The 26,267-nt window shown below is 38.8% G+C and overlaps 1 protein-coding gene across 1 annotated transcript; it reads right to left on the bottom strand.

Moving 5' to 3' along the window:
• Positions 1–1,110: 1,110 nt before the first annotated feature.
• LOC140227777 (G patch domain-containing protein 2-like) lies at positions 1,111–26,267 on the bottom strand. The gene is made up of 9 exons (XM_072308178.1): positions 26,196–26,267; positions 23,473–24,479; positions 22,231–22,310; positions 14,649–14,816; positions 6,906–6,988; positions 4,411–4,484; positions 3,544–3,669; positions 2,641–2,765; positions 1,111–2,132 (listed from the first exon to the last, which is right to left on the bottom strand). The coding sequence occupies exons 2-9, from the start codon at positions 24,369–24,371 to the stop codon at positions 1,954–1,956; spliced, it is 1,734 nt and encodes a 577-aa protein (XP_072164279.1). The 5' UTR covers positions 24,372–24,479; positions 26,196–26,267; the 3' UTR covers positions 1,111–1,953.

Genomic DNA, 26,267 nt, shown 5'->3' with positions numbered 1-26,267 from the left:
TCAGTGGTGATTAGGACAGTCTTAACACTTCACAAAATATTGTAAATAATGTATTTCACACAATTACAATAGCATGTAAATGTCATTTTCAATAATTGTATAGGTCACATATTTACATTTTACTACTGAAAGAGCCATCTGCCTTCTGTCATCAGTCGAATGTACCTCCCCTCCTTCTCATCTTTTGCCAAAAAAAAAAAGAAAAAAAAGAAAGAAGTAGAAGAAGAAATTTTCACATGAAGTGTCCATGAATGCTTTAGGAAATGGATGAGAAATAATGACAAATATCACCTTCAAGTTTAAATAGTTTCTGTAAAACATGATATATTCGCGGCATGAAATTTTCATGAATTGGAGCCGGCGGCCTTTTTTGCGGCATGAAACTTTCGCGAATTGCCACTGGCATTCAATGCATATAGTGTAGACGAGAACTTTCACTTGCATTTTAATTTCGCGAATCTTGGCGCTCGCGAAATTACAATGCATGCGAACATTCCTCGTTTAACAGTAACCAAACGGATGGAGTTTTCAAAAAGGTTGTACTTTGTCATCCATCTCATTTCTACACACTGATGCATACGTAAAGTATGCTGAACCTGGTAAACAGCTTCGGCAAAACATAGATAGACTGATGATGTGGAGTCACAGTTAGCAAGCCCCTTCATGAATGAAAGTAAGTAATATCCTCGTATTGTGGAGACATAAAACAGTGAAGGTCCCTGCTGCTAAAAGAAAATGGCTACAAACAGCGAGTCCTCAGGACTTGTGTACAGATAAGGAGGGGAGGACAGTAATCTCATCTCCTACATAATAAGTATTCAGGAAAATCATACCTAATCAGCAGAAAGTGATGCTGGTTGACTGCTGAAAGCTATCTCCCTCCTCACTAGCTTCAGCACAAAGGGAACAATGATTCTTGCCTTTACCAAACAGAATATATGATTTAAAAAACAAAAATGAATGCAAATACCACGGCAAGAGTTACGTAAGAATAGATACACACATACTCCATAATTTCTGATCAAACAGGTATATTATAACTGCCAGCTAACATTTTATGAATCAGGCTATGCAGAGACAGCACAAACCATCTCTCACAAATGTTGCCAACTCTGATATCAGCATTACGGTACGTGATCCAATTAAAGGCTACCCGGCAGGTTAAATTCGCTTGAGTCTGCACATTTGAGTTGAAGTTTTCAATAGACATATTGCTTGCAAGAATGCAACAGGAAAAGAGCATAATTTGGCCTATAACTCTACTTGCATTCACATTAAGCTGCTCTTGATACTTTTTGAAATAGAAAGATTTTATCATCTTGAGAAAGTTTTTCAATCACAGAATTTGTTCAACAAGTTTTTGAAGTCTCAACTGTTTCAGTTGACCCAGGGTAAGAGTTCCTAAAGCATTTACACTTGCTGGGAATACTTCCTTCAAAAAGCATTATTTTTTTGGCAGAGTGCTGCTGCAATTGCTTGAAGTGAATAAGACCAACATAATTATAAGATTAACTTGGCAGACCTTGAATCCTACTATCACAGCAATCTGTGCATAGCTCCTAAAGGCAGCTAGTTTTATGAGGCTGCAGTTGGCAAGTTCATTGATTATCTGTGGATGCTTTCATAAACAAGCCCTGTTGTCATCACAGTTTCTATGTGGGATTCCTCTCTCATCACAAGCTTTCCACAGGAAAGCACCAAGAGTTTCAGCTAATAAGTCTACATCACTGCACCAGCAAGGCCATGGTATCAAGTGAGACATGCATCGAGTTTTATGCAGCCTTTGGGCCAAGAGCTGATGATCTTACGTGATGTATTCCTGGAGAGAACAAGAAAACCCAGTGACCCCCATCCTGGCTTCCCTCTCACTTCAAATTTCTGGACCAGGTGCGAGTGCATCCACCATGCAGAGGGACCACATGCTCCTTGACCGCATCAACGATCCCCAGAAACTCAGGTGGGCTTGTAGTAACCCAGTCCCCTGTTCTTTGGCCTCAAGTACGCCTGGACTGGTTCCTGTATGCCAGTCCTGTCAGCCCCAAGCCCTGTTCCAGGGGTCCAGCCCATACTCTGTAGCATGCGACTGCCAATGCTGGTTGAAGAGATGGGCAGAGCATCACCCCCGACTGCACCTGTTGATTGAACACAATGATGGTACTGTTGAATATAGTGGCTCTTATTTTAACAGACTCAACAAGTGCAAGATTATCATCATCATGGCTCACTTGAGCCGTTTTAACTCAGGTGAGCTAAAGAGTGTGTACCTCATGCTTGGACCAATTTTATACAATAAAAGTAGTTCTATTTCATGAACATATCACATTGTAGCATATAATTTTAATATAGTCAAACTGCTGTACTCTATAACAATGGTAGGTTTAGTAGTTTTGAATTCCTCCAGTATTAATCAGTTCGCAGGACTGAGGTATATAAATGTAGAAGAGAGTAATGATATCGATAGTAAATCTCATGTCAACTGAATAAGAAAGTCATTAATTCAAACAAAGAGTCTATTCTTTGTGAAAGTCTGTGCATTCAATAACAAGTGATTGTAAAACGAAAGTATGACAATCCCATAAAAAAAGGCTTATGTTCATTTACGAGTACATTCTTAGAGTCCATATGAAGGTGTCTGCTAACCTTCTGATGGGGTCCCAGGCGGTGGTGACTTTCTTCTGCGTTTGGCAAATTGTGGGGAAAAGGACTGGCGACCTTTCAGAACCATCTCTGCCCCACCCCCTCCTCCTTCATAGTTGATGGTGTGTCTGGTGAACATACAAAAATATTTGACTGTTAATGCATTATTATCAGACGGCTATATGTAATCACTCTTGCCACTATCCACAGGGCACTAGACCCCTCCCCCCCCCCCCGCATCTTTATGTTGTTACTGTACCTCTTTCAGACTCAAATGAAAGAAACTAAAGCAATAAATAGTACCTGTTTGACATAATGTGACTGTGAAACCAAACACACCTTAGATGTAAGCTTCATACGGAGAGACAAGACATTGCTATATAGGTTGTTTTTTTTTTCTTTTTTCTTTTCATAAAAACAAGCGTGGGTTAAATACATTATGCCGATCTGTGGCCAATAAATGGAAGCCACAAAGAGAGTACATGCTCTGCATTAGTGCCTGAAATAAAGCGGTGCCTGAAATACAGCGGTACACCTCAGCTGTAAGTTTTATACAGACAGACAACACATTGCAACACAAGTTTTTTGTTTTAAGAAAACAAACATGGATATAATATGACAGGCTACATATGCTCTGCAGCAATGTACTGGTAAATGTAAACCCAAATCTGATTGAATAGGAACAAGACAAACAGAGAAAGAGAAAATATAAAGAGAACAACAATAAACCTTGTAAACCTCCTGCTATGTGAAGCATCAAATTCAGGTTAAACAATCACACATGTCACAGTCTTTTAAAGTCAGTATGAATCTTACTAACGCCAGGGTATGAAGTTTTGTTTTGTTGTGTTTTGTGTATTGAAGATGGAACTGACATAACAAGCATGACGTCAAGGACTGCTGTACCTCGTTTTAGTCAGCACAGACTTGCTCTTCTGACCCCCTCCTTCAGTTCGGACATCCAGTGAATACATGGAGGCCAGATGGAAGACCTGGTTTCTTTCTCCTGTCTTGGACGAATGCAGCTTCAACCTACGTCAAGTTGAGAAGCAGTGACATTACGGTTCAGGAGAATTGTCATGGCAGTATTCACACGTATCCTACTTCATTTTATCAAAATCATGCCATCAAAATCTAACCTGCGCTGCATATGAAGGCTAGAATAACAAATTTGTGTTGAAAATTAGAGCCATTGTACATCTCTTCTTACCTCACATCAATGACAAAAGAAGGGGCATATGTAGGGGTTGGAGGCTCAATGTCCTTTTACAAAGGAAATGGTCATGTTTTGTTATAACTATGGTATTCAAAAGATAGCCACGCGATTAAGAATTCAAATTTCATGCAGAAATATCATATTATGCAGATGCTAAATATTTTATTCTCCACAGAATATTGAAGTTTTATGACATGTTGTATTCAGAAAGATAAAATTTTGTGTCTGACCATGTTTGTGTTTCTGCAGGTATGAACTGAAGAAGTATTGCCAAAGATAGTAATGACAATTCTTCTGATGTCTCAAATTGTATCACATTGTGTGTATGAAACCCATTTCAGCATGCACCCTTCACACAGCATTTAGATGCCAACAGTCCATTATCAACTACTACACAGGATCTCAGAAAGTTTAGACATTTCAGTGGCCATGTTCCTCATTATTTTTCAAATCCACCTCAAATCAAACATGACATGCAGACTCATTAGAGTGTTATGAAAGGTGCATCGTAAGAATCTAAAGAGAAGTACCTTGGTAAGTTGGTAACACTGACTTACTCTTTCTCAAATGGATTATGCAGAAATCTGACAATCTTCTCATTGAAAGTGGCTAGACTGGATTTCTTCAGTCGCTGTGGGATGGAAAAAAAAAATGAAATGTTAGCAACACATAAAAGCCTTGACTATTCTCGTACATTCCATCAAAAACTTTGGTTTGCACTGTTCAGAAGAACAAAACAAAACAAAACTGCAAAGTATTGACATATTTGTAGGACCTATCATATTTGTCCACTAAATGTAGGTGTGCATGATATGGGGGGGGGGCTGATAGAGATAACCGATTGATCACATAGATTGAGCTACTGTTTGTGATTAACGGTCCTATTGCCCAATTTGGCCTTCCAGAAGAAAAATAAAATGTTGGTCATAAAGCAACTGCTTGGGAGTTGTCAAACACACACACATAAGCTCTTATTGTGATGCTACATAAGTACTTCTCTCAGGGAGCTAAGTGCAGTGGTATGTGACTGGTATGCTTTTTATACATTACACTGTATATGGACTAGCTTCATATTAGGTTTATACCTGAAGAAGCAGAAAATATATGGTTCTATTACTTTTCATCAGTAAGTTGTAGTCAGGCTCAATCATTGCAAGACATTTATCGGTAGGTTTGTTTACAGGATTACGGTGTTTTACTCTATTGTTACAGAGAAATAATTCCAATAAATAAGTGCATTGAGCGAATGCAGAAATGATTTTTTTAATGTTTTTATTGGAGAAAAAAAACAGAACATGCACACATAAACAAAAGAATACATGCATTATCATTTTAGTAATATCAAACAAGGTATTATACATTAAACATGAACTTCTTAAAGTAAATACCAAGATTATTATTTTTTGAGGCAATGTTGTACTCTGTCTTTTGTTTCACCCGGATAAAAGGAAGCAATGAATGAAAAGAGGGTTGAACATTTTGAAACTTACATTGATACATGAAGAATTTTGTACAAAGCAGAAAAATGTTGGTACAAGAAGAGTGAGATTGAGATTGGTTGATGCCAAAGAGTTTTTCAAAATTTGATAATTCTACTGTCTTTTTCAAATTGGAGCTGAAGTATCTTTCTAATCTGGACTAGATTGGAGTAACAATCTCACAAAAAAAAAATAGAAAATGCTGAATAGAATCCTGATCCTTTGCATAAACTACATAAGGAAGTGTCAGAAATATTAGTAGAACGCATCAGTGAAGTTTTGAGGAAAATTGGTCAATCCATTCAAAGGTTATTAATTTTTAAAGTTTAGGTACCACCATCACTGCAAAGGAGGACTACGACAATTCATGATGTAAAAGGAGGACATTAATACCATGATTGAGAATTCCATAATTTTTTTTTTGTCATTTTTTTTTGTGTGTGAAAAGTACACATCCCTGTTGAGAGTAATATTATGCCCCAGCATTCTGAAAGGGACAAGCCAAGTGCTCTTTCATTATGCTTGAGAAAATGAAAATACACTGAATTCTCTTTACATTTTCTCTATATCTTTGATATTCTGTGACATCACGAATTGTTGCAGTCTCCTTATCCTGCAATTGCAGTACCAAAACTTTTAGAGGGAGCATCCAATTTTCCTCAATATTCACTGATGTTTTCTTCACTTTATATTTGGGTTTCATTGCCATTTAATCCCACACACTTAGAGAGTACATGTACAATGCATTTTCCAAGAGTGAGATTGGGCACATAACGTAAATAGCGGTGCATTAACTGCACCCACGTATTAAACCGCACTCCTTTTTTTCAACCGTTGGGGGGGGGGGGGGGGGAAATATTTGCCTGGGCATATCTCTTTGTATTTTCCTATGTAAACTAAATATCTTATTTGATCTTCCCCATGACGAGAAAAAGCAATCTTTTTGAAGGGTTGAACGAACGTGTCAGATACATAAAATGACTATCATTGTTTTTCAGTTGAGACCAATTAAATGAAAGAAATATAGAGTTAAAACATTTGAAATCATGAAGGTGGTATTCAACTTCAGCTAGCTTTGAAACATCCTTTCCCTGTTTATTCCCCAAGGCCCCAGACTGTTTATGTTTGAACAAAGAGAAGAGTACCTGGTAGTGACGCATAAGCGATATACAGTCTATATATATACAAGATTATATCTAGGCTCTAGCTAGAGTAGGGAGTAAGGAAGAACATAAATACCACCGGCACAATGTTTCTTCTGTTAGCACTATGTAGACAGAATGGCTTGCCATTGATGTACCAAGCAGCATTGCTGATGTAAATCCATGATGTGCCATTCAATTTCAAATGATTAAAATGTCTCTGCTGCATCTTTTTATGAACATTCAACTATCCTGACCATCCACAGGCAAGCTGAGAGTGGTAGAATGTACACATTCATCATTGTCTGCACACTAAATGCAGACAAGCAGTAGGTATTGACAGTATATAAACCGCACCCTAAATTTTGACTGGTATCAAAAGGGAAAAAAGGTGCAGTTAATTCATCATTATTTACAGTACACAAATTTTACCTTGGGTTTTAGTCTTCCTCTGCAGCTCCTTATGATTTGGGGATCCTCCAGACCTTGGCAGCCACGTAGTTTAGACTGAAATGCTGCAGACAAGAAGATAAGAGTGATGACTTATAAAGTAGAGCATCATTGTGAAAAAAAAGTGCTACCATTATCATTTCAACCACATCCACACGACCAATTTTTCTCAAAATGTATTCATACGAAAGTTAGGCCAACATGAATAAAGGGGGAGTTACTTTTTGTTGTTGTGTGTACATCAAATTCATGCAGGAAGAGAAGAAGCTAAACATAACCACATCTGTGCTGGGGTGGAGATGGGTGGGTATAGTAACTATGAAGGCTGGGGTACTGTATATACACCATATATTTTGCAGGGTTTTTATTCTTGTAAGTTTCAAGTCAGGTGCTATTTGCAAATTACAAAACATGTGAAAAGTATGTGTTGCTTGAAGGTTTGCATGGTGGAGTAAATGAGGGCGACAGTTTGTGGTAACACAGTGTGTACGTAGTCCTTGTAGGGATTGTTGCTTGGTAGTTTAACAGCCTAGAAAGAGGAGAGTTAAGGATGGAAGCAACATAGGGGGATTGTAGGGAAGGCAAATAGTGACAAGTGGGGGTAGCAGTGAGCTGGAAGTTGAAGTTTTAAAAGTTTAAGTTGAAGGTGACATGAAAATATCAATTCTAATCTCGACATGACTGCAATGTGTATGTGTACATTCCTCCATTTATTGCCGAACTCCACAATCACGGATTTCACCACTCACGAATTGTTGGGAAGTCCTGATTCACAAAAAAATTAGATTAGCCAAATATATGGAGTATAAAGCATTTTGGAAGGGAGGGAGATCTTACAGAGCCGTGACAAAGCCAAAGCCTCTGTGAGTACATGAAATCTGGTACAAATACAGATCAACAAATGAGGTATAAGGTTGTACACTGTAACATGTTCATGAAATATTACATTTTGTTTACTTATCATAGATTCATTGTGTAATATGCAATTTCTCACATCATCAACTGAGCACTTTTTTTTTTAAACCTAAATGTTCAAAATAGTGTGAAGATTAGATGTCACTAGACAAATGGTGATCATACATGTACATGTTCATAAATGACAATCATTTTAATAGGCCATCACACTGCATACAATACCATGTTGCATAATGAAAATGCAAATAGTTGATGCAAACAACATCAAAGTTTACGCAAATTATCAGTACATGCATTATAACTAAACCATTAAAAAACCTGCCGGAGGTGGAAATGATAGCTTGACATGTTAAATACAATTAGGGTATATTACATTTGTCCAAATCATGTGATTAATATTTATTCTAAACAAAATGTCTGCATGACACAGGAAAACATTCCATTCCAATGTCATGGTGAATGGAACTTAAGGAGCCATGAGCAAATGTCGCTATGGCTATGGCGCTATGGCGACTGATGCCTCCACCATAATGCATGATTCTCCCAATAGGCGTATAGTACAATGTCTTCACAATGTGTGATCCATGACAGTTTCACATAACTGGCAAAATATTGAAATGACAGGTTTGTCAGAAATGTCTTGAAGTTGAACTGGGTTTGCTATAATTTTCTAAGAGTGCAGGTACACATATTTGGGGAATTTGGGGGAAGTTTATGCATTGAGTAATTTCCAAGGTATGAAGAAAGAGTGTGATGACGGTACAAAATAGATTTTTTTTTTTTTTTTTGGGGGGGGGGGGGCATTGAAACCTGGCCTTTGACCCTTAACCCTTGACCTTTGACCTTCTGGCTGGAAATTTCCCGGAGAATCTCCATTAGGTAATGCATGTATTAAGTTTTGAAACTAATAATGCAAGCATTGCATATACTAGTATATGAGGGAAATAGTAAAATTTTGAGGAGTTAACCTTGACCTTTGACCCCTGACTATTGACCCATGACCCCTAAATTCCCTAGATAATCCCTGCCAGACAGTACATGCATATGTACCAAGTTCCACGAAGATACATTGAACCATTTGCGAGAAAAGTAATACTGCAACATTTTCACCTAACCTTTGACCTTTTGACCTTTGACCTTATGACATGAAACTCTCTCTGGAGAATCTTTATGCAGTAGTACATGTCCACACCAAGTTTCAAGAAAATACCTTCGGGAATCGGGCATTGCATAGATATGGGGGAAATTGCAACATTTGTAGCATTTGACCTTGACCTTTTGACCTTTGACCTCTTGCCAATGTCACTAAAATCTACTCAACTAATAGACCGGTTTACTAATGATATGCATGATGACGTCAACCCCACGCGACCCTAGTGATTGTAACTAAGTCGGGCAAGCGAAATAAGCGCGGACGCGCGCGCCACACTGTTTCTGCATTCACGCGTGTATTGTCTACGATCATTACTCGCTGCGGATAATCGACAACTTTTGTTTGCTTTAATCTTGCTTTGAGATGGCGTCAGCTTCAAGTTCTAGCCAAAGTTCGAGCAAGCCATGAAAGAATTGAACAGTTAAGGAATTAACTGAGTATTTTAGGGATATAGGTGTGAGCACAAGCGGCTACAACAAGGAGAAACTCATCAAACTAGTGCAACTGCCGTAGCCGATTTGGGTTTGCCCATCGATCCCGACCTCTCCCGGGCGGACACCGGCCGGTCACTGCAGGAGAAGCTCGCTCTGGTAGGCTGCTCGTTCTCCGATCCTAACAAGCTCGCTGGGTTTACATCCAACTTCGAGAGTATTCCGGATTTTGGACTCTTTGACGTGTTCAACTACCTGATCATCAATCGGACTGACTATGACTGGAAAAGCTAAAGGGGTACAAGTCATTTGAGGACTACCGTCTTTTCGCGGATGGGAGTGTTTCAAGCCGGAAGTTCAATGAGGTTTCGGACACGAGCCCTTTTCGTGTTTTCCTTAGTGAGGTTAGGCCGACCGGACATACCTCAACAAACCAACGTACCAGACCTGGGTCGTGATGAATAAGTCAACGGGGGAAATAAATGTTGCCTACTGCGAATGTGAGGGAGGTTAGGTCTATCATTGTTTTGTTTTTAATTTTAGGTCTACGTCTAGATCTACTCTAGATGTAGTCTAGTATAGGGCTAGGCCCCCTAACTGTTATTGTTAATAGAAAAATAGGTCAAAATCGTCATTCTGTTTCATGAGGTCTAATCAGTATGAATCTAACTTTAAAAAAAAAAAAATCCTTGGAAACATATTGATTATGAGAGATTCGTTGTCTAGTTTAGATTTCACAATCAACCATAATGCTTAAAATCATTGAAGTTTGAAGTGATGCGGTCATACTGTTGCATGTTCCGTTGCAGCAGTGTTTTCCACCCATTTTCAGAACTACTGAAGCCAAAATCGAAGCCAAAATTCAATAAAATCGAAACTATAGTCCAGGGAATAATTTTCCTTCTCAAAATTGAATAGCAATCTTTGTCGATGGACATACATTTTCAACAAAATGGTGTACAAGTCTATGTAATGAAACTGCTATGCAAATTACATTTTGTATAGCAGTCATACCAAAATGCATAGCAAATTGCTATGCGATACCAGGAAAATTATTCCCTGTAGTCCAAATTGCATTTGATCACAGCAGAATTTTCCCTCATCTAAGGTTGGGAATTGATTTAGAGCCACACGAAATGCCAGGAGGTAAAGTCGAAGTTGATGCATCCCACACATGTACACAACATACACGTAAGTCTATATGTGGGGACGTGTCGGGGACGGCTGCAGCAGCCGACGTTGCAGGCTCGCATCCTTTGTTTGCCCGAGGTTGCGGCCGAGTGCAAAATTAAAGATCTGTGCATACTTAGTAAACCGGTCTATTGTCCCATCATACATCATCCTTGGATCCAGTTTGGTGAAAGCTGCTTCATCCAGTTTTGAGTTATCACATAAACAGATCAATTTTAGGATTTGACCTTGATCTTTGACCTTTGACCTCTGTCTGATTTCACTGAAAAACTAATCAAGTAATTGTCCCATCATACATCATCCTCCAACAAAGTTTGGTGAAATTTGCTTCATCCAGTCTTGAGTTATCCCGTAAACGATAAAATTTCATGATTTGACCTTGACCTTTGACCTTTAGCCGATTTCACCCAAAATCTAATCAAATAACTGCCCCATCATACTTCATACTTGGACCAAGTTTGGTAAAATTCCAGTAAATATTACTCAAGTTATCGCGTAAACGAAAGCGTACGGACGGACGTACGGACGGACGGACAACCCGAAAACATAATGCCTCCTGCACCACTTCGTGGCGGAGGCATAAAAACAAGTTTCAGAGGGTTGAACACATGTACGTCTCATTTGTTGTTCCCACACCAGATAACAGTTTGAACTGAACATGATACTCTGTAGATGTCTGCTAACAACTGCAAATCTAATCCAGTCCAAATCAAAAGGGTCTGAGCGTGACTGCCACTGAAAATGCTTGAGGCCAATGCAACAATTTGTTCTTGAGACATTCTAATATTCAAGGCGTGATGAAGCATACAGTCTACAGAATCGAACAAAGAGGAATGTGGATGGGTAGGTACGGATGTATATATACATGTATACAAAATTACAATGTACTGTCGTGAAACTACTTTATTTGGCCATCTCTTCACAAAAGTCTCAATTATTAGTAAAATTATCATGCGTTCCGGTGAAGAGCAATGTATTAAATGGTCTGCCATCACAATAAGCATCTTGGCAACAGAGACACTTGATTTGAATACCACGATTAAGTATGGCGCCAGAGGCGACTGGTGTTCTTGAGACATTCTACGATTCAATGTGTGCTGAAGAATACATTCAACAAGCTTGAGACAAACAAGAAACTTCAGCGGGGCCGTATCGTTGTAAGGCAACCCCCTTGATCAGCTTCCTCTCAACAAAAGTCTCAAGTATCAGCAAAACAATCAATTGTATTGATGAAAAGTAACATATCTTTCCTGCCTACCATTCCAATAAGCGTCTTGACAAGTGGGACGCTTGATTTAGATAACAAGACTAATGTGGTGCCCCAGGCATTATGACATCATCAATTACTGCTGTTTCCATGACAACCACATCTACATTAGAAAAGCTAAAAAGAAACAGTCAGGCACTGTTCCTAAAACATTCTTCGGCAAGCACAACCAATTTGTGCAAATCAACATGTGGAGGCTTCATCCTAGCACCTGATAAATTAAGCCTCTTTCATAACATTAGACAAAACGCGAAGAAAATACTTCTGCAGCCATTTTTGTTTCCATCATTTCGTATTTTTGTTTCTTATCATTTCTTATCTCAATTTCTATTTTCCCCATCAAAAGTTGATATTTCAAAAGGAGCAAGATGGGGGCAAAGAGAGAGGGAAATGAGAGCAGAGTTGTTTGTCTGCATACATTATAGTTATTTGGGTTGACTAGACCTCTGCACAGCCTTGTGGTAACAGCACAGTACAACTACTATAAAAATCAATATTTTCGCACAATGAATTTTTCATGCTGAGTGGCTCAAAAACACCTTCGTGGGTTCCTGAATTTGTACTGCGCAATCGCTATACATTCATATTACAATGTACATGTTTCCATCCAATTCACAGAAGGGTAAAGACAGAATTTGATTTATCATTTCCCTGCATGAAAATTGATGTGCTGCCTGATTCATTCGAATGTACACGTATGGCCAGCACAGTGACTACTGCACACACGAGTGCTTAAAGGAGAAGTCCGGACGATTTTGATTAAATTTCACCATAATCTACATAAATCAAAGACCAAAATGACTAAGTTTCATTAAAAAATACCCTCCCAACTTGTCACAATTGATTTTTTCGCATCACTAATTTTGAATCGTAACTGTTCAATTTCTGTACACCGGCAAGAAAGATCACGTGACGGCGTGACGTATTAGCCCCACATTGCTCTGTGTTTGGAGCGTCAGCTGGCTCGGGGAGCCCTGCATGAGCAACGGCGATACGGGTTGAGCAAGCGGTAGCGTACCGCGTGGTTCCGGCCATGCAGCGGATCCGCGGATGCACGCGGCATGATCTACATGTGTATGTTATTGCTTCTCTTCGCACGCGAAAATGCCGATGTTTCAAGCGTTTGGCCAGAAGAAGAGTTTCTTTGCCATTCCGAACCCAGAAAATGAGCAGGAAAGGTGCGCCAGATGGTTCTCCGATATTAGAATTGACAACTTTGACGTCAAAACTTACAAATACTACTCAATTCAGCCTCGTCATACTCCCCACCGGCGGCGGCACTGGTGCTTGCGTTTCTTCCGCGGTTCAAAATTATACGGTCGTAATTTACCACCGTCAGACATACTCAACAGTCTTGGACAACAAAAGAGGCAATAATTCTGAAATTGACAGACTGAACTCATATTGTTCACACTCGGAAGTCAAAAAAAAAAAAAAAAACGATCGCGGATTGTGATAGCATTTGGCCGCAGCAGACGTACTTCCGATGAAAGCCGATGAATGTACATGTAAATGATGGCATGGACACAAATAAGTACAGCAATATTACAATACATATAATATTTCAATAAAATGAAAATGTCATAAAATTGCAACTATTTTATATCAATCTTTGACAGATTTTAAATATATATATATCGAAGATAATTTGAATAAAGGAATAGAGCGCTTGGTAACATTACTCCTAAACGGTGTACGGACTCCTGCGGTAGCGCCAACTAGGCAGCCCTTGGCAGGCATGCAGATACCGCGCCGCAGTCAGCAGTGCAATGGGAGATCGATGCGTAGCTGGGCTGCACTCGCGGTGCTCTCAGCTGAGGAAACCGAGCCTGATACGTCATGATACGTTCATGAAATATTGTTCTTTACACGGGAAACGGCTGATAATCGTCCGGACTTCCCCTTTAACTGAATACTACTGGGGCACATACGCACATACACATAAACACACACACACACACTTGTACCACGGAGGCATCACTGATGAAGCCAATGATTCAACCCATTCGAAAATGTACAGAGAAAATTGTAAAGATATTTTCTTGGGTGACAGACTTTGTGCTAGACAAAGTACACAGTCGCTCAAATTGCAAAAATTTCTGCCTTTACAGTATGTCTTTAACTTCAATTCACATCGATTTCAACGCATGTCATGGGAATGAAAATGGTGCATAAATGTAAACCAAAACAAATTATGATAAAAGGATGACAAAAAACAAAACAAAACAAAATGAAGGTGTTATGAATTTTAATACATCATAAAATTCATCTCACGTTTATCATTACCATATCACATCCATAGCTAAGATGTTCTATTGTTTGTTCATTATAAATGAAGATCAAGGTAAAATGAATTTGGGAAAGAATACAGAGATGAGAAATTACAGAGATACCACGTGAGAGTAATGAGACAGGAGCATAAAACTGGCATAAGTTTGGAGCAAAATTTGCAAATTATCAAAAAAAATGCTAATAAGATTATCTGCCATCTGGAATGACATCATATGAGTGCCATAAAAGAGCAATTGAAGGAGAGAAACTGTGACGTTGTGTAACTTGTGTACGAGGAATCTTCCCTGGTAATTTGATTAGCCACAAGTCATGGTTGGAGTGTAGTAATAAGGAGTGACCCATTGTGGAAGTAATGAATACCCTCCCCTCCCCCCCCCCAAAAGTCCTTCAGATGGAAAAGAACATATGGATACAATAAATCAAAGAGTACATGGATGGTAATTGCACTTATATAACTTTTTCTTCTTTATTCCTACCTTTTTGACCAGGTTTGGAGAGATGCTGGAAGCTACCGGTGAGGATGCTCTGAAAGGTTTGCTCATCTTCATACTCTTCCAGTGTCTTGGTCTCCCACCATGGTGCCACCGTTGGGATGCCCGACACACTCCCTGGCTCGTGGTAGAAGTCACTCTGCTCATCATCACCTGACTCACAGAAAATGAAAGGAAAAGATGGTGGAGGTGGGTTGGAGAGAAGATGTGAATATGAAATAATGGGTCATAGAACAAAGGTGCTTGAATAGAGGATAAAACTCCACAGATTTTTGCTGTGCTAACTTTCATTATGCTCAGATGGTCTCATGATACTGCATTCATACGCCTTATATTTAGTAAGTCTAATTTTGTGCACGTCTGGACTTCCCAACAATTTTGCGAGTGGTTATATTCGCGATTGCGGAGTACAGTACTGAACGGAGAAATGTATGCATGCACATCACATTCACGTCAGGATGAGAGTTTATATTTTTGCGTGTTTTTAAATTTGCGAATAGCACCCGACTCATGAAATTCATGAAAATAAAAGCCTCAGTGTTTAAAAAAATATATTTGGCGTATGCACTAAACTATTTAAAGCTGAAACTTCAAACAAAATAGAGAATAAAGTAGAGATAGTTTTCAAACATGCCCATGGTTGCACTATAAAAGGAGGGTACATGTAGCTGAACTGTTGTGTCAATTCAACTCACACTCCCTTATAACATAAATACAATGTAAGTACCTGACTCAATGGATTACAGAGATTAAGAAATAAGTCAATCAAAGGACACATAATTTGTAACATTCTTGACATTGCAAGTTTACTAAGCATCACATCCACAAAAAAGTATAACTTCTTGGTGTGTTGTGTGTGGGTGTAAGTGTGTGTGTATGTACAGGTGTGTAGAATTTAACACAAATTGCCTCTCATGAATGATTTTGTACTTTTACAACTCTTTATGGACAAACAGTGTGTATCCATTGCCAACAGGAATCTGGTTACCTAGATATATATTAAAATAAACTCAAGTTTCAATGGTTTATGTACAAAGGGAACAAGAGAAACTGTACACAACAAATCAGTAAGCATAAATAGTACAAAGTATACAGTACCAACATTTGTACATGCACTTGTACAATGTACATAAGATATCCCCTTATCAGCATTCACTTTGTAATATCTCCACTACTTTCTTTCTGGGGCCGGCTACCAGAACTTCATGTGTCTGAATTACAAGTGTACCTCTAAATCTATGTAATTTCCACAAAACTGCACATGTACATGTATGTTACGCAATGTATTTTGCGGGCAATATACTTTCACAAATTTTTGCTAGTTGGTTCAATTTGGAAATTACAGTGCTCATGGAAACATATCAACTCTGATTCCAATATAAATGTAATGTGATATGCATGCATGCATATCTCAGTTGTTGACTACTGTACTCCACATTATGAAACTAACCACTTAGAAAATTGTCGGGAAGTCCCGTATCATGAAACTAGAAATGTCGCTATGGCGACTGGTATGCCTCCGCCATAACGCATGATTCTCCCAATAAGTGTATAGTACAATGTCTTCACAATGTGTGATGACAGTTTCACCTAGCTGGCAAAATATTGAAATGACAGGTTTGTCAGAAATGTCTTGAATGTTCACTTTCCTTGCACTAGGTTTGCTATAATTGTCTAAGGGTGCAGGTACATGTACATGTATTTGGGGAATTGAGGACTTTTACCTGACTTTTGACCGATCTTTATATAAAATTTATGCACCGAGTAATTTTCAAGGTATGAAGAAAAAGTGTAATTACAGTATAAAACTAGAAATATCACTTAAGGTGATTAATACCCCCGCCCTGTGACGACAGTCTTACCCAAGGAATGATCTTTCCTTGATCTTCTGCCATTTAAATGCCGTTACCATGGCAACGCAGCTTCCGACACGTCCGAAAAATATGTCTTGCACATCTTCCCACCAAGACTATTGTGTGCGCCACATTTCATAAGCTTTTGTCAAAAACTGAGGAAGTAGTTCAATCCACAAGATCTTTCCTTGATCTTCCGCCATTTATATGCCGTTACCATGGCAACGCAGCTTCCGACACGTCCAAAAAATATGTCTTCCACATCTTCCCACCAAGATCAAGGTGTGTGCCACATTTCATAAGCTTTGGTCAAAAAACTGAGGAAGTAGTTAAATCCGCAAGATCTTTCCTTGATCTTCTGCCATTAATATGCCATTACCATGGCAACGTACTTTCGGGTACTGTCATCCTAAGACTATCCTAAGACAAACATTCAATATGAATTCCATGAGAATTGGAAGAACACTGATGAAGCAGTTTTGCCATGAAGCATTTTGCCCTATATTTTACCAATAACATGCCGTTACCATGGCAACGCACTTTTTGCCACTGCGGAAATATGTGTCTTGCACATTAACATATTTAGATGAACATCTGTACCTAATTTCATAAATATTGATCAAAAACTGTGGGAGGAGTTCGCGACGCAAGATTTGTACCCATTTTTGCCCATAATATGCCGTTACCATGGCAACATACTTTTGGGTACTGTCAAAAAATATGTCTTGCACATCTACAACCCAGGGCACACATCTGTGCCAAGTTTTATGGGAATCGGTTGAAAACTGAGGAAGTAGTTCGCGACGCAAGATTTGCAACGGACCGACCGCCCGACCGACCGCCCGCTGATTCCTGGTGGGGGTATAATAAAAAGTGAAATTTTTATTACCATAGGATGGGGCAATTAGGTGGGGGTATAATAAAAAGTGAAATTTTGAGGAGTTGACCTTGACCTATGACCCTGACTATTGACCCATGACCCCTACATTCCCTAGATAATCCCTACCAGTCAGCGCATGCGTGTGTACCAAGTTCCATGAAGATACATTGAACCATTTGTGAGAAAAGTGAAATTGTAACATTTTCACCTGACCTTTGACCTTTTGACCTTTGACCTTATGACATGAAACTCTCTCTGGAGAATCTTGACCCAATAGTACATGTCTACACTAAGTTTCAAGAAAATACCTTTGGGCATTGCATAGATATGGGGGAAATAGCAACATTTATAGCATTTGACCTTGACCTTTTGACCTTTGACCTCTTGCCAATTTCAATAAAAAACTACTCAACTAATTGCCCCATCATACTTCATCCTTGGACCAAGTTTGGTGAAAGTTGCTTCATCCAGTTTTGAGTTATCACGGAAACAGATAAATTTTAGGATTTGACCTTGATCTTTGATCTTTGACCTTTGACCTCTGTCTGATTTCACTCAAAAACGAATCAAGTAATTGCCCCATCCTATATCATCCTTGGACAAAGTTTGGTGAAATTTGCTTGATCCAATCTTGAGTTATTGCGTAAACAGATACAAATTCATGATTTGACCTTGACCTTTGACCTTGGCCTTCAGCTGATTTCACCCAAAATCTAATCAAGTAATTGCCCCATCATACTTTATAGTTGGACCAAGTTTGGTAAAATTCCACTCAATATTACTCAAGTTATCGCGTAAACGAATGTGGACGGATGTACGGACGGACAGATGTATGGACAACCCGAAAACAATAATGCCTCCGGCACCACTTCGTGGCGGAGGCATAAAAAGTAGACTTGTTAAATATGGTATATATGGAGTATAGAGTATAACACATTTTTTTTTTTTTTTTTTGGGGGGGGGGGTCATGAATACCAAGGCACGATGACAAAGCAACAGCATTTGATATTCAAAGGCCAGACAAAGTGTGATGATTATCACACATCACACTGATTAATTTGTGTATACATGCACTTAGAAAATTGTGACAAACAATCTGAGCAAATATTGATGGCACTTTACATCTTGGAGAGTCATAAATTGGTTCTGAGAGTTGGCATAGCTTCTTCAATTTACAACAGACCTTGTTAGACTGAGGTTAAATTGATATTGATATAGGCAGGACAAATGAAAGCAATCACTCATTATTCTGCTGTTGTGGGTAAACAAATAATAAAAAGCAACACATCTGCATTCATCTATCACTACACTGCGTCATCTATGACTGAAACCTTCATGTCTTTCTGTTCTGTACATGTAATGACTAATGAAAACCCACTCATTTGTCTTTGGTGAATGTCAACTGAATGTACATGTACAATACCAGAGTCTGAGATGGCAATTTACATTGAAGTCTTGTCAGAAACGCTCTAGAAAGAAGACACAACAATCCTGAGACTTTGCTAAAAACAGAAACCCCTGTGCATCCCCTTAGTCAATAACCCGGCTATTGACTTCAGAACCAAAAAGATTTGAACTTTGCTATGACGCAAGATACCTTCACCCACATTTTATTTCTTTTCATTGTACCTGTAAATCTACTTAGGATAAGTTGCAAGACCAACCGAGTGTTGTTGTTTTTTCCCTCTCCTCTTATTCCCTCACACACTTCTTGAATTACAGGTGTACGATGAAGTAAAAGAGTTTTTCCCTCATAATTCCATTCCTTTCTATTTTGATTGGAGATTAATGCATATTGGCTTACGCTATCTATCAAATTGACGTTTAGTGATAGATGAATTACCTAGTAGTACAAAATGCGCAAAGTAGCTAGGTTCAAATGATTCGGGTAATACGTGTGTATACTGATACATACAAAGTTAGGCCCTACAGTGCACAATAATTACTCACCATTATCATCACTTATTCATTCTTTAAATAATGCTAATCATAAGTTCACTTAATTAGCTTAAAGGGACTGTATAGTACTGGTTGAGGTGGGGATTCATGTTTTGAACATTACTAAGTGAGATAATGAGAAACCTCTTATGAAATATGAAAGAGCATGTAATCTAAAAAAGGACTCAATGTTTATTTGATGAAAATTGGTTTTCAAATGGCTGAGATATCCAAAAGAGTGATAGTAATAAAAGGTGACAGGCCATGACTTTAATTAGGATCTCTTTGTTTCACCTTGTTTTTGGATATCTCAGCCATTTCAAAACCGATTTTCATCAAATAAACTTTTGATACCCCGTAGAATTGCATGCTCTTTGACATCTCATAGAGTGGTTTCTGAATATCTCGCAAAACGTTAAAAGCTAAAACCCCACCTCGACCAGAACTGTACACACCCTTTAATGTCAAATTTTTAATTTATTGGGTTGTTAGTCTCAAAGCACATTCAGCAGCTACTTGTAAACCAAGTGCTCCTTAAAAATGACGCCAAACTCAGCTGATATTGCAGTCAGTCTTCTACCATGTTTGTAACTAATACAATGTACTGTAGTCACAATGCAATAACTGTATCTTGTTCTCCACTTACGATTTTTGGTTTTTCAACATTCTTTATATTTTTTATAAACAATGCAACATGAAAAGCCTAGGTTGCCTCCTGGATTAAACAGAAGACACTTAAGACAAAGACAAAGGGCAATATAGAATAACATGTAACAACTTACATAAGAAGAGACACACTCAACAATTAGTTACATTTAACCATAAACAAATTGACAAAAGAAAATACATGCATAAACAAATATACATTTCTATCCTATTAATACAATACAATTTTGTCTCATTCTTCTGTTTTCTTCTTCCCTTTCTCTCTTACTAACTCACTCTCTTTTCCCCTCTCTCCTCTCTCTCCCTCTCTCTTGCCATTTAAAGGCATTATTTACCATTTTGCAGATGAGACAAAAACCCAGCTTTAGGTTAGTGCTTCAATTATATAGTCATAAAATGTGAGTTAAGAAGAGAAGCAACCAGCGCAAAAATGTTAATCAGTATTATAACCAATGTTAACTTAGGTATTGCTAAATATACAAAATGTGAACAATAGTTACTATAAAATTGTTTCTACACTAAACCATCTACAGTATTGGGTTATTGAGAAAAATAGTGATATCTCCTTGTATTTTAGTCTTTATTGCAAAACTTTTATATGGTAAGATGTTTTATGATACAACTGACTTACACATAAAAATGCATAAAATGTGATAATGCAAACCTTTTTTGAAATCACTGCTCCCAATGGTAAACAATACCTTCCTTCTAGCTTACTACCTGCCTCCTACTGCACATCACACAGTCCCTCTCTCACACTCTTCTCTCTTTCTCCCTTCCCCTCCTTATTCTTCAACTCATCTCCCTCCTTTTTTTCTAACTTTCTCCTTTATACATTCTCTTACCTTGCAATTCATTTAACACCTTATTGATTTCTTTTCCAAAAACTCCACTTTAACTTTCTCGTTTAAAAAAACCAAAACATTATAATACCAAATCCTAACATCACATAGCAACATCTTATCGAGCATCATCTGAAATCATATATTCACAATAAACTGAACCCCAAATTCCTTTTGTTTTCTGTGTGTAAACATAAAATCTTAACACTAAAAAAACCCCCAAACTTTGCAGATGTTATGAATAACATAATCATGTCTAAAATCATCAAACACAAACACCACACATCATACTCATAATAAATCAAACCCCAAATGCATTTCTTTTTTTCATAATGTAAGTAAAGCTTTAAACTTAAAATTCCACGAGGGTTTTTTCTGTGCTTATATAGCATACAAGTATGATGAGATAATTGATATTCTAGACAGGGCCTCAATGTGGGCTTTCATTTTCTCCTGTTTATCTGCTAACCCGAGCATGGAACAGATTTTCTTTTTGTTTTCTTTCGTAACTGGTCCTCAGGAGCCAATTGCGAAGCAAATGACATCACATTTGTAACCATGTGATTCAATGTCTGCTTGAAGGGGCGCACATTTTTCTCCTTTTCTTCTGTTTGCGTCTGTGATAATTGTGATTAAATCTTTCATTTAGTCTAAAGAAACCCATTTTCCATGACTCATACAATTGTATCATAGAAGATGGTACAGTACACATACTGTGGTCTCAAGGTGTTGTAACATTTTCATTTATCAATTTGGCATCCCTGGCATTATTTAACTACCTATGAGATTTCATAACTTAGTAATGTTCAAAATCATGAAATTCTGCATTCAAACATTGTTATCTCTTTATGTGCCACGTTCGCACGTCCGGCTCAGTCGATGGCGTGCCAACTGCGCATATTCTGCTCAACAAACAAAGCCGCCAAAACCGATCGATAAATCGCTAATCCCACGGTACAGAAGCGTTTCTCGCGCTTTTGTTCCTCTCACATACGGCTTGCATTCTATGTGGTGATTAACTATCAAGCGGTGTTCCCAACTAAATTTGTGTGTACAATCTAAGTTTCTGTCACTATTTCATGTGCAAAAGTCATGCCTTTACAGTAATGTGGCAACTGGTAATTCAAAAGAAAAAATTAAAATAGAATTGTATACATTGCATTTATATAGAAGCAAAGTTTGGCATTCCTCTTTAACTTTGCTCACTATTATGTCCAGCTTAACAGAAATTTGCAGAAGTTATACAAATTTGACAAAACAAAATTCTTTCTCAAAGCATGACTACCTTCGTGTCTCAGAATAATGTGGCACACAGGGGGTTTCCACCATGGCACGTAAAGAGTTAAACATGCCACAATGGAGCAGAACAAGTGCAATAGGGTTCTTACCCTCTCTGCCCTCATCATTCGTATAGCCATCATCTTCTTCATCCTCGTCACTTGATGACATGTAGCTGCTGCTTGTCTCACTGAAGTGGGAAATGTACATCAGACAAATAAACTTATCTATCAATACAATGAAAAAAGATATTGCAATACAGTAAACAGAACAGTTGCACAGGAGACTACGCAGGCATAGGTTTGGCTTGGGTCAAAGAACATGTAATGTATTTATACTACATGTAGAGCAAGAATGCATGTTTGATGCTAATGGGCCAGTTATAACATGAAAGAGGAGACCCCCTGGTCTAGCGCTCACATGAGCAGCACTTTTTGCCTTCGTAGCACTCCATCTGATGCAAAAACATTTCAAAAAGATTGAGATTCGGGGCTTGCAGCAGGCCCCTTGGGCTATGCCCTCTTATATTTGGGTATACATTTAGGCCCCCATCTTAAAAATCCTCCAGGGGGCACCACCACTTTTTATACAAACTATGATTCCCTCCCTGACTGATGATTCCTGTCATGTGTGGTCAAAATCCAGGAACAAGTTTTTAAGAAGAAGATCAAAATGTATAAACAGAAAAGAAAAATGAATATTAGTTGGGCACTTGGGCTCCAGCCCAAAGGCGTTATTGTAGGGACACCACCAATATTTGTAATAACGATTCTCTCATTCCCACTGATACTCTCAAAAAGTTTGGTCAAAATTCAGCTCTTCATTTTCAGGACGATGATGTACACTTGTATGCAAAAAATGCAAATTTACATCTAATGTACACCACATACCAGAAAACGGATGGTGAACAGTTAGATAGTGAACAATCGCAATATCTCAGGTGAAATATTCTGGATTCCACTCATTCAAATCCAAATCACCGTTGAAAAAAAAAAATAGTTTTTGCTCCTTTTACCACCAGGGACCTACATTATATCCTGAATATCTCGTCAAAACCCAGGCAAAAATTAGATAAGAAACTGGTAATGCTCACTTGAAAAAGAAAGGATTATCTTTTTAAAGAAATTCAGTTCTATGATTTTCTTTATATATCTGATTGATAGAATTCAATTTTCATGGCATGTAGGATGTGCTAGAACACAATGTTTTGACCAAGATTGATAGATCTTTTTCCTCACAAACATATTAACATTGTTATAAACGTATTAATCAGAGACTGTGAATATGTGAAGCTCTTCTTGGCAAACTGGTATGATGATAAGATGTGAGATGCTCTGAAAAGAAGTACTCACTCATTCTTCGGGGTTAATGGTTGAGCCATAGTAACATCACTGTCATTACTTGAACAGTCCATATTCTTAGCCTCTGGCACCTCAGTGGAAGTTGCTCCATCCGAGCTGGATGATCGAGTCCTCTCCTTTGACAATGTGGTGTCGGTGGATTGAGACTCCACCGAGCCCCCACTCTCTGGCAAAGATTTGCTTGGTTGCCTGCTGGGCAAGTCCTTGCTTACTTCCACTTCACCTACATGTGACTCGCGTTCAGGTTGGTCAAGTGGATTTTGCGGCTTGACTCTTGGCTTTAAGCTTGTCTTTTTTGATTTGGCAGAAATGATGTCAAATCCAAACTCCCCTCTGGCTCTGGGACCTGCTTTGCCCTTGCCTTTAAACTCTTCCTTTTGTCTTGGCTGCATCTTCTTGACATGTGGTCGCTTGTGCAAGAGTTCTGGGACAAAATCCGGCATTGATGAGCTGCGCACCATGCAAGAGGAAGCAGCTGGAATGGACTCTACGGCCATTCGTTTGAAGCGCTTCTTTCGCTTGTTGCCTGTCTTTTTAAGTTTTGTGTGATTTTCTGTGACAGAATCAGACTCACCATACAGATTGCTAGATGATGTGACATTGAGAGACGAAAGCCTCTTCATCATGGCAGTGTCATCCGAACCTGAGTCACTCTGCCCCTGCTGCTGCTGGGATGTAACATTGTCCATGTAGTCCTTGAGCGCCTCATCAAGGCTAGAATCGGAGCCCTCACTGTACTTGATGGCATACTCCCAGATCGGGTTGGGGTCTAGCCGCCTCTTCCGTCCCCTCCTCTTGCGAGACTGCCGGCGCACTGATTTTGGGCTGTTGAAGTCCGAAGTGGGACAGTCCTTGCCAGACTCAGCCCTGGAGGCCATGTCTGACAACATACTTGTGCAAGTCACTCGATTAATCCTTCATTTACGAGCAACAGCGTCTTGATTACAGGGCCACTGCAGTCAAGTTCCAACTCAAAGGAATACATCACATCACCTGACCTGGAGTACAAAACATGCAATTTCTGGAAGCTATCGTATACAGTACATGTGCCAGCATCTTGAAATGCGAGAAGAATACCAAACATATTCATCATTGCTTTCATAGACTTGTGATTTTTCATAATCTTTTACAAATTTCAGTTGTAAGAAAATCTTAAGTGGCATACCTACATGAAATCAATTATACCCTATATGGGATGACAATCTCTCGTTCTTTAATGGTTGAACTCTGCTAATGCTGAAAAACTACTGGCAGGAACACACACACACAGACACACACACACACAGCATCCACAATATTTGCCTCAAGAATTTGATTTAGCATAGCAATTTCCTGTTTCCAAGTCTTATAACAGATTCTAAGGCCAACACAACAATAGATATATAATGTGCTCTTAAATGAATCCCACAAGGATTGGAGCAATCATCCCCCAGCATTCCCACTGATTCCCACTGATCAGTTACTAGCCATCCCCTTTAAAAGCAGAGCAAATAGACAACCAAATTTAAGAGATAATACTAGACATGTGCAACTACAACTGTAGATCAGCCTCCAGCACAAATGTTTGCTACTGGTCAGTACATACTTAGCCAATTTTGGATGGCGATACGCTCGAATTATGGGCGGCTTGCTTGTGTTGAGTGGTACGGGAAGTGGAGGGCATACATGTATTTGAAACAAGTATTTCCCATTCAATACACATTTATTGATCATGTACAATGTAGAGCAGGTGAGTTTTGCAGCATGTAGGAGCACAGAATGAAGCATCCTCTTTAACAGTTTGTTTGATCTGGGGGAAAATGCAAGTATATTTGAGTGACCCACACCTCATCACACTTTAATGTTTATATGCATGCTTAAATCACATTTCGTCACTGAAATTCTATGAAATCCCACTCACATATAGGAAAAATGCTGAAGATTCTTATAGTACCACTAGTTCACTGATCGATGCCAAAAATTTGCAGCTATCATCGTCGAACGCGAACGATGTGGAATAGTTGTGCGCCAAGGAAGGGGCCCACACCTTGTCACCCCATGCTCAGCTCCCATAGACAAAGTACTGGTACGTAGACGTGTGTGGGTGACTGTGATGAGTTGTAACACCTATTGTTAGATCTAACATTAGTCTTTATTCCTAATACAAAAATCTGATATTTTCACGAAAAGTTGTTCCAATTTCAATTCAGTTTGCTTGGTTGTGGTACAGTTGTAACCCTGCAAAGTTTCACATGTGCTGAACACAGTCCTGGGCGCACATTTTTGTTCAGTGCGTTCAGGGTGATCACGTGACGTGATCATGGTGATGGTATTCTGTACTATTCATTTGACATGTTTTTTTTAATTAGGGCCCGTGACACTGGCCCTGAGCCTGACGAGGACGAGGTTGAGGTGCGGGCACACGCACATCAAATAGACTCTAATTTGATATTTGATAGCACAGCTGCTTTTTCACATAGATCTAATACTGGAAATCAAACAGTGGAATCAATGGTCTGGTGATGATGCCATAAAACATTTGTGGAGTGTGAATTAACCACGCTCGTCATTCAAATTAAACAATCCAACATTGCAACAATATCATCAATCACCGATCATGCACGTGTCGTGTTTAAATTGGAATAAATTAGATCTAGGCCTAGGCCTACCTTACGTGAATTACAATTAGATAGGGAGGTCCTCCCTGGTGGAATAATGCAATGGTGCCAACTCACTGCTAGATGCTCCAAATCCGGGCTTGTAGAATTACATTTGTGCTGGTGCTGGCGATTCGATCTACTGTACTG

Source organism: Diadema setosum, chromosome 1 (genome assembly GCF_964275005.1).
Source record: "Diadema setosum chromosome 1, eeDiaSeto1, whole genome shotgun sequence".
NCBI lineage: Eukaryota > Metazoa > Echinodermata > Echinoidea > Diadematoida > Diadematidae > Diadema > Diadema setosum.
The sequence above is the reverse complement of the archived record's forward strand: the minus strand, read 5'-3'. Positions and strand labels throughout refer to the sequence as shown.

Excerpts from the sequence above, each read along its gene's own strand:
- LOC140227777 (XM_072308178.1), bottom strand. The coding sequence starts at position 24,371 with ATGTTGTCAGACATGGCCTCCAGGGCTGAGTCTGGCAAGGACTGTCCC. Across the intron at positions 2,766-3,543 it reads TCTGTGCTGACTAAAACGAG|ACACACCATCAACTATGAAG; the intron begins GTACAGCAGTCC and ends TATGTTCACCAG. Across the intron at positions 2,133-2,640 it reads GCCTGGGACCCCATCAGAAG|GTGCAGTCGGGGGTGATGCT; the intron begins GTTAGCAGACAC and ends TTCAATCAACAG.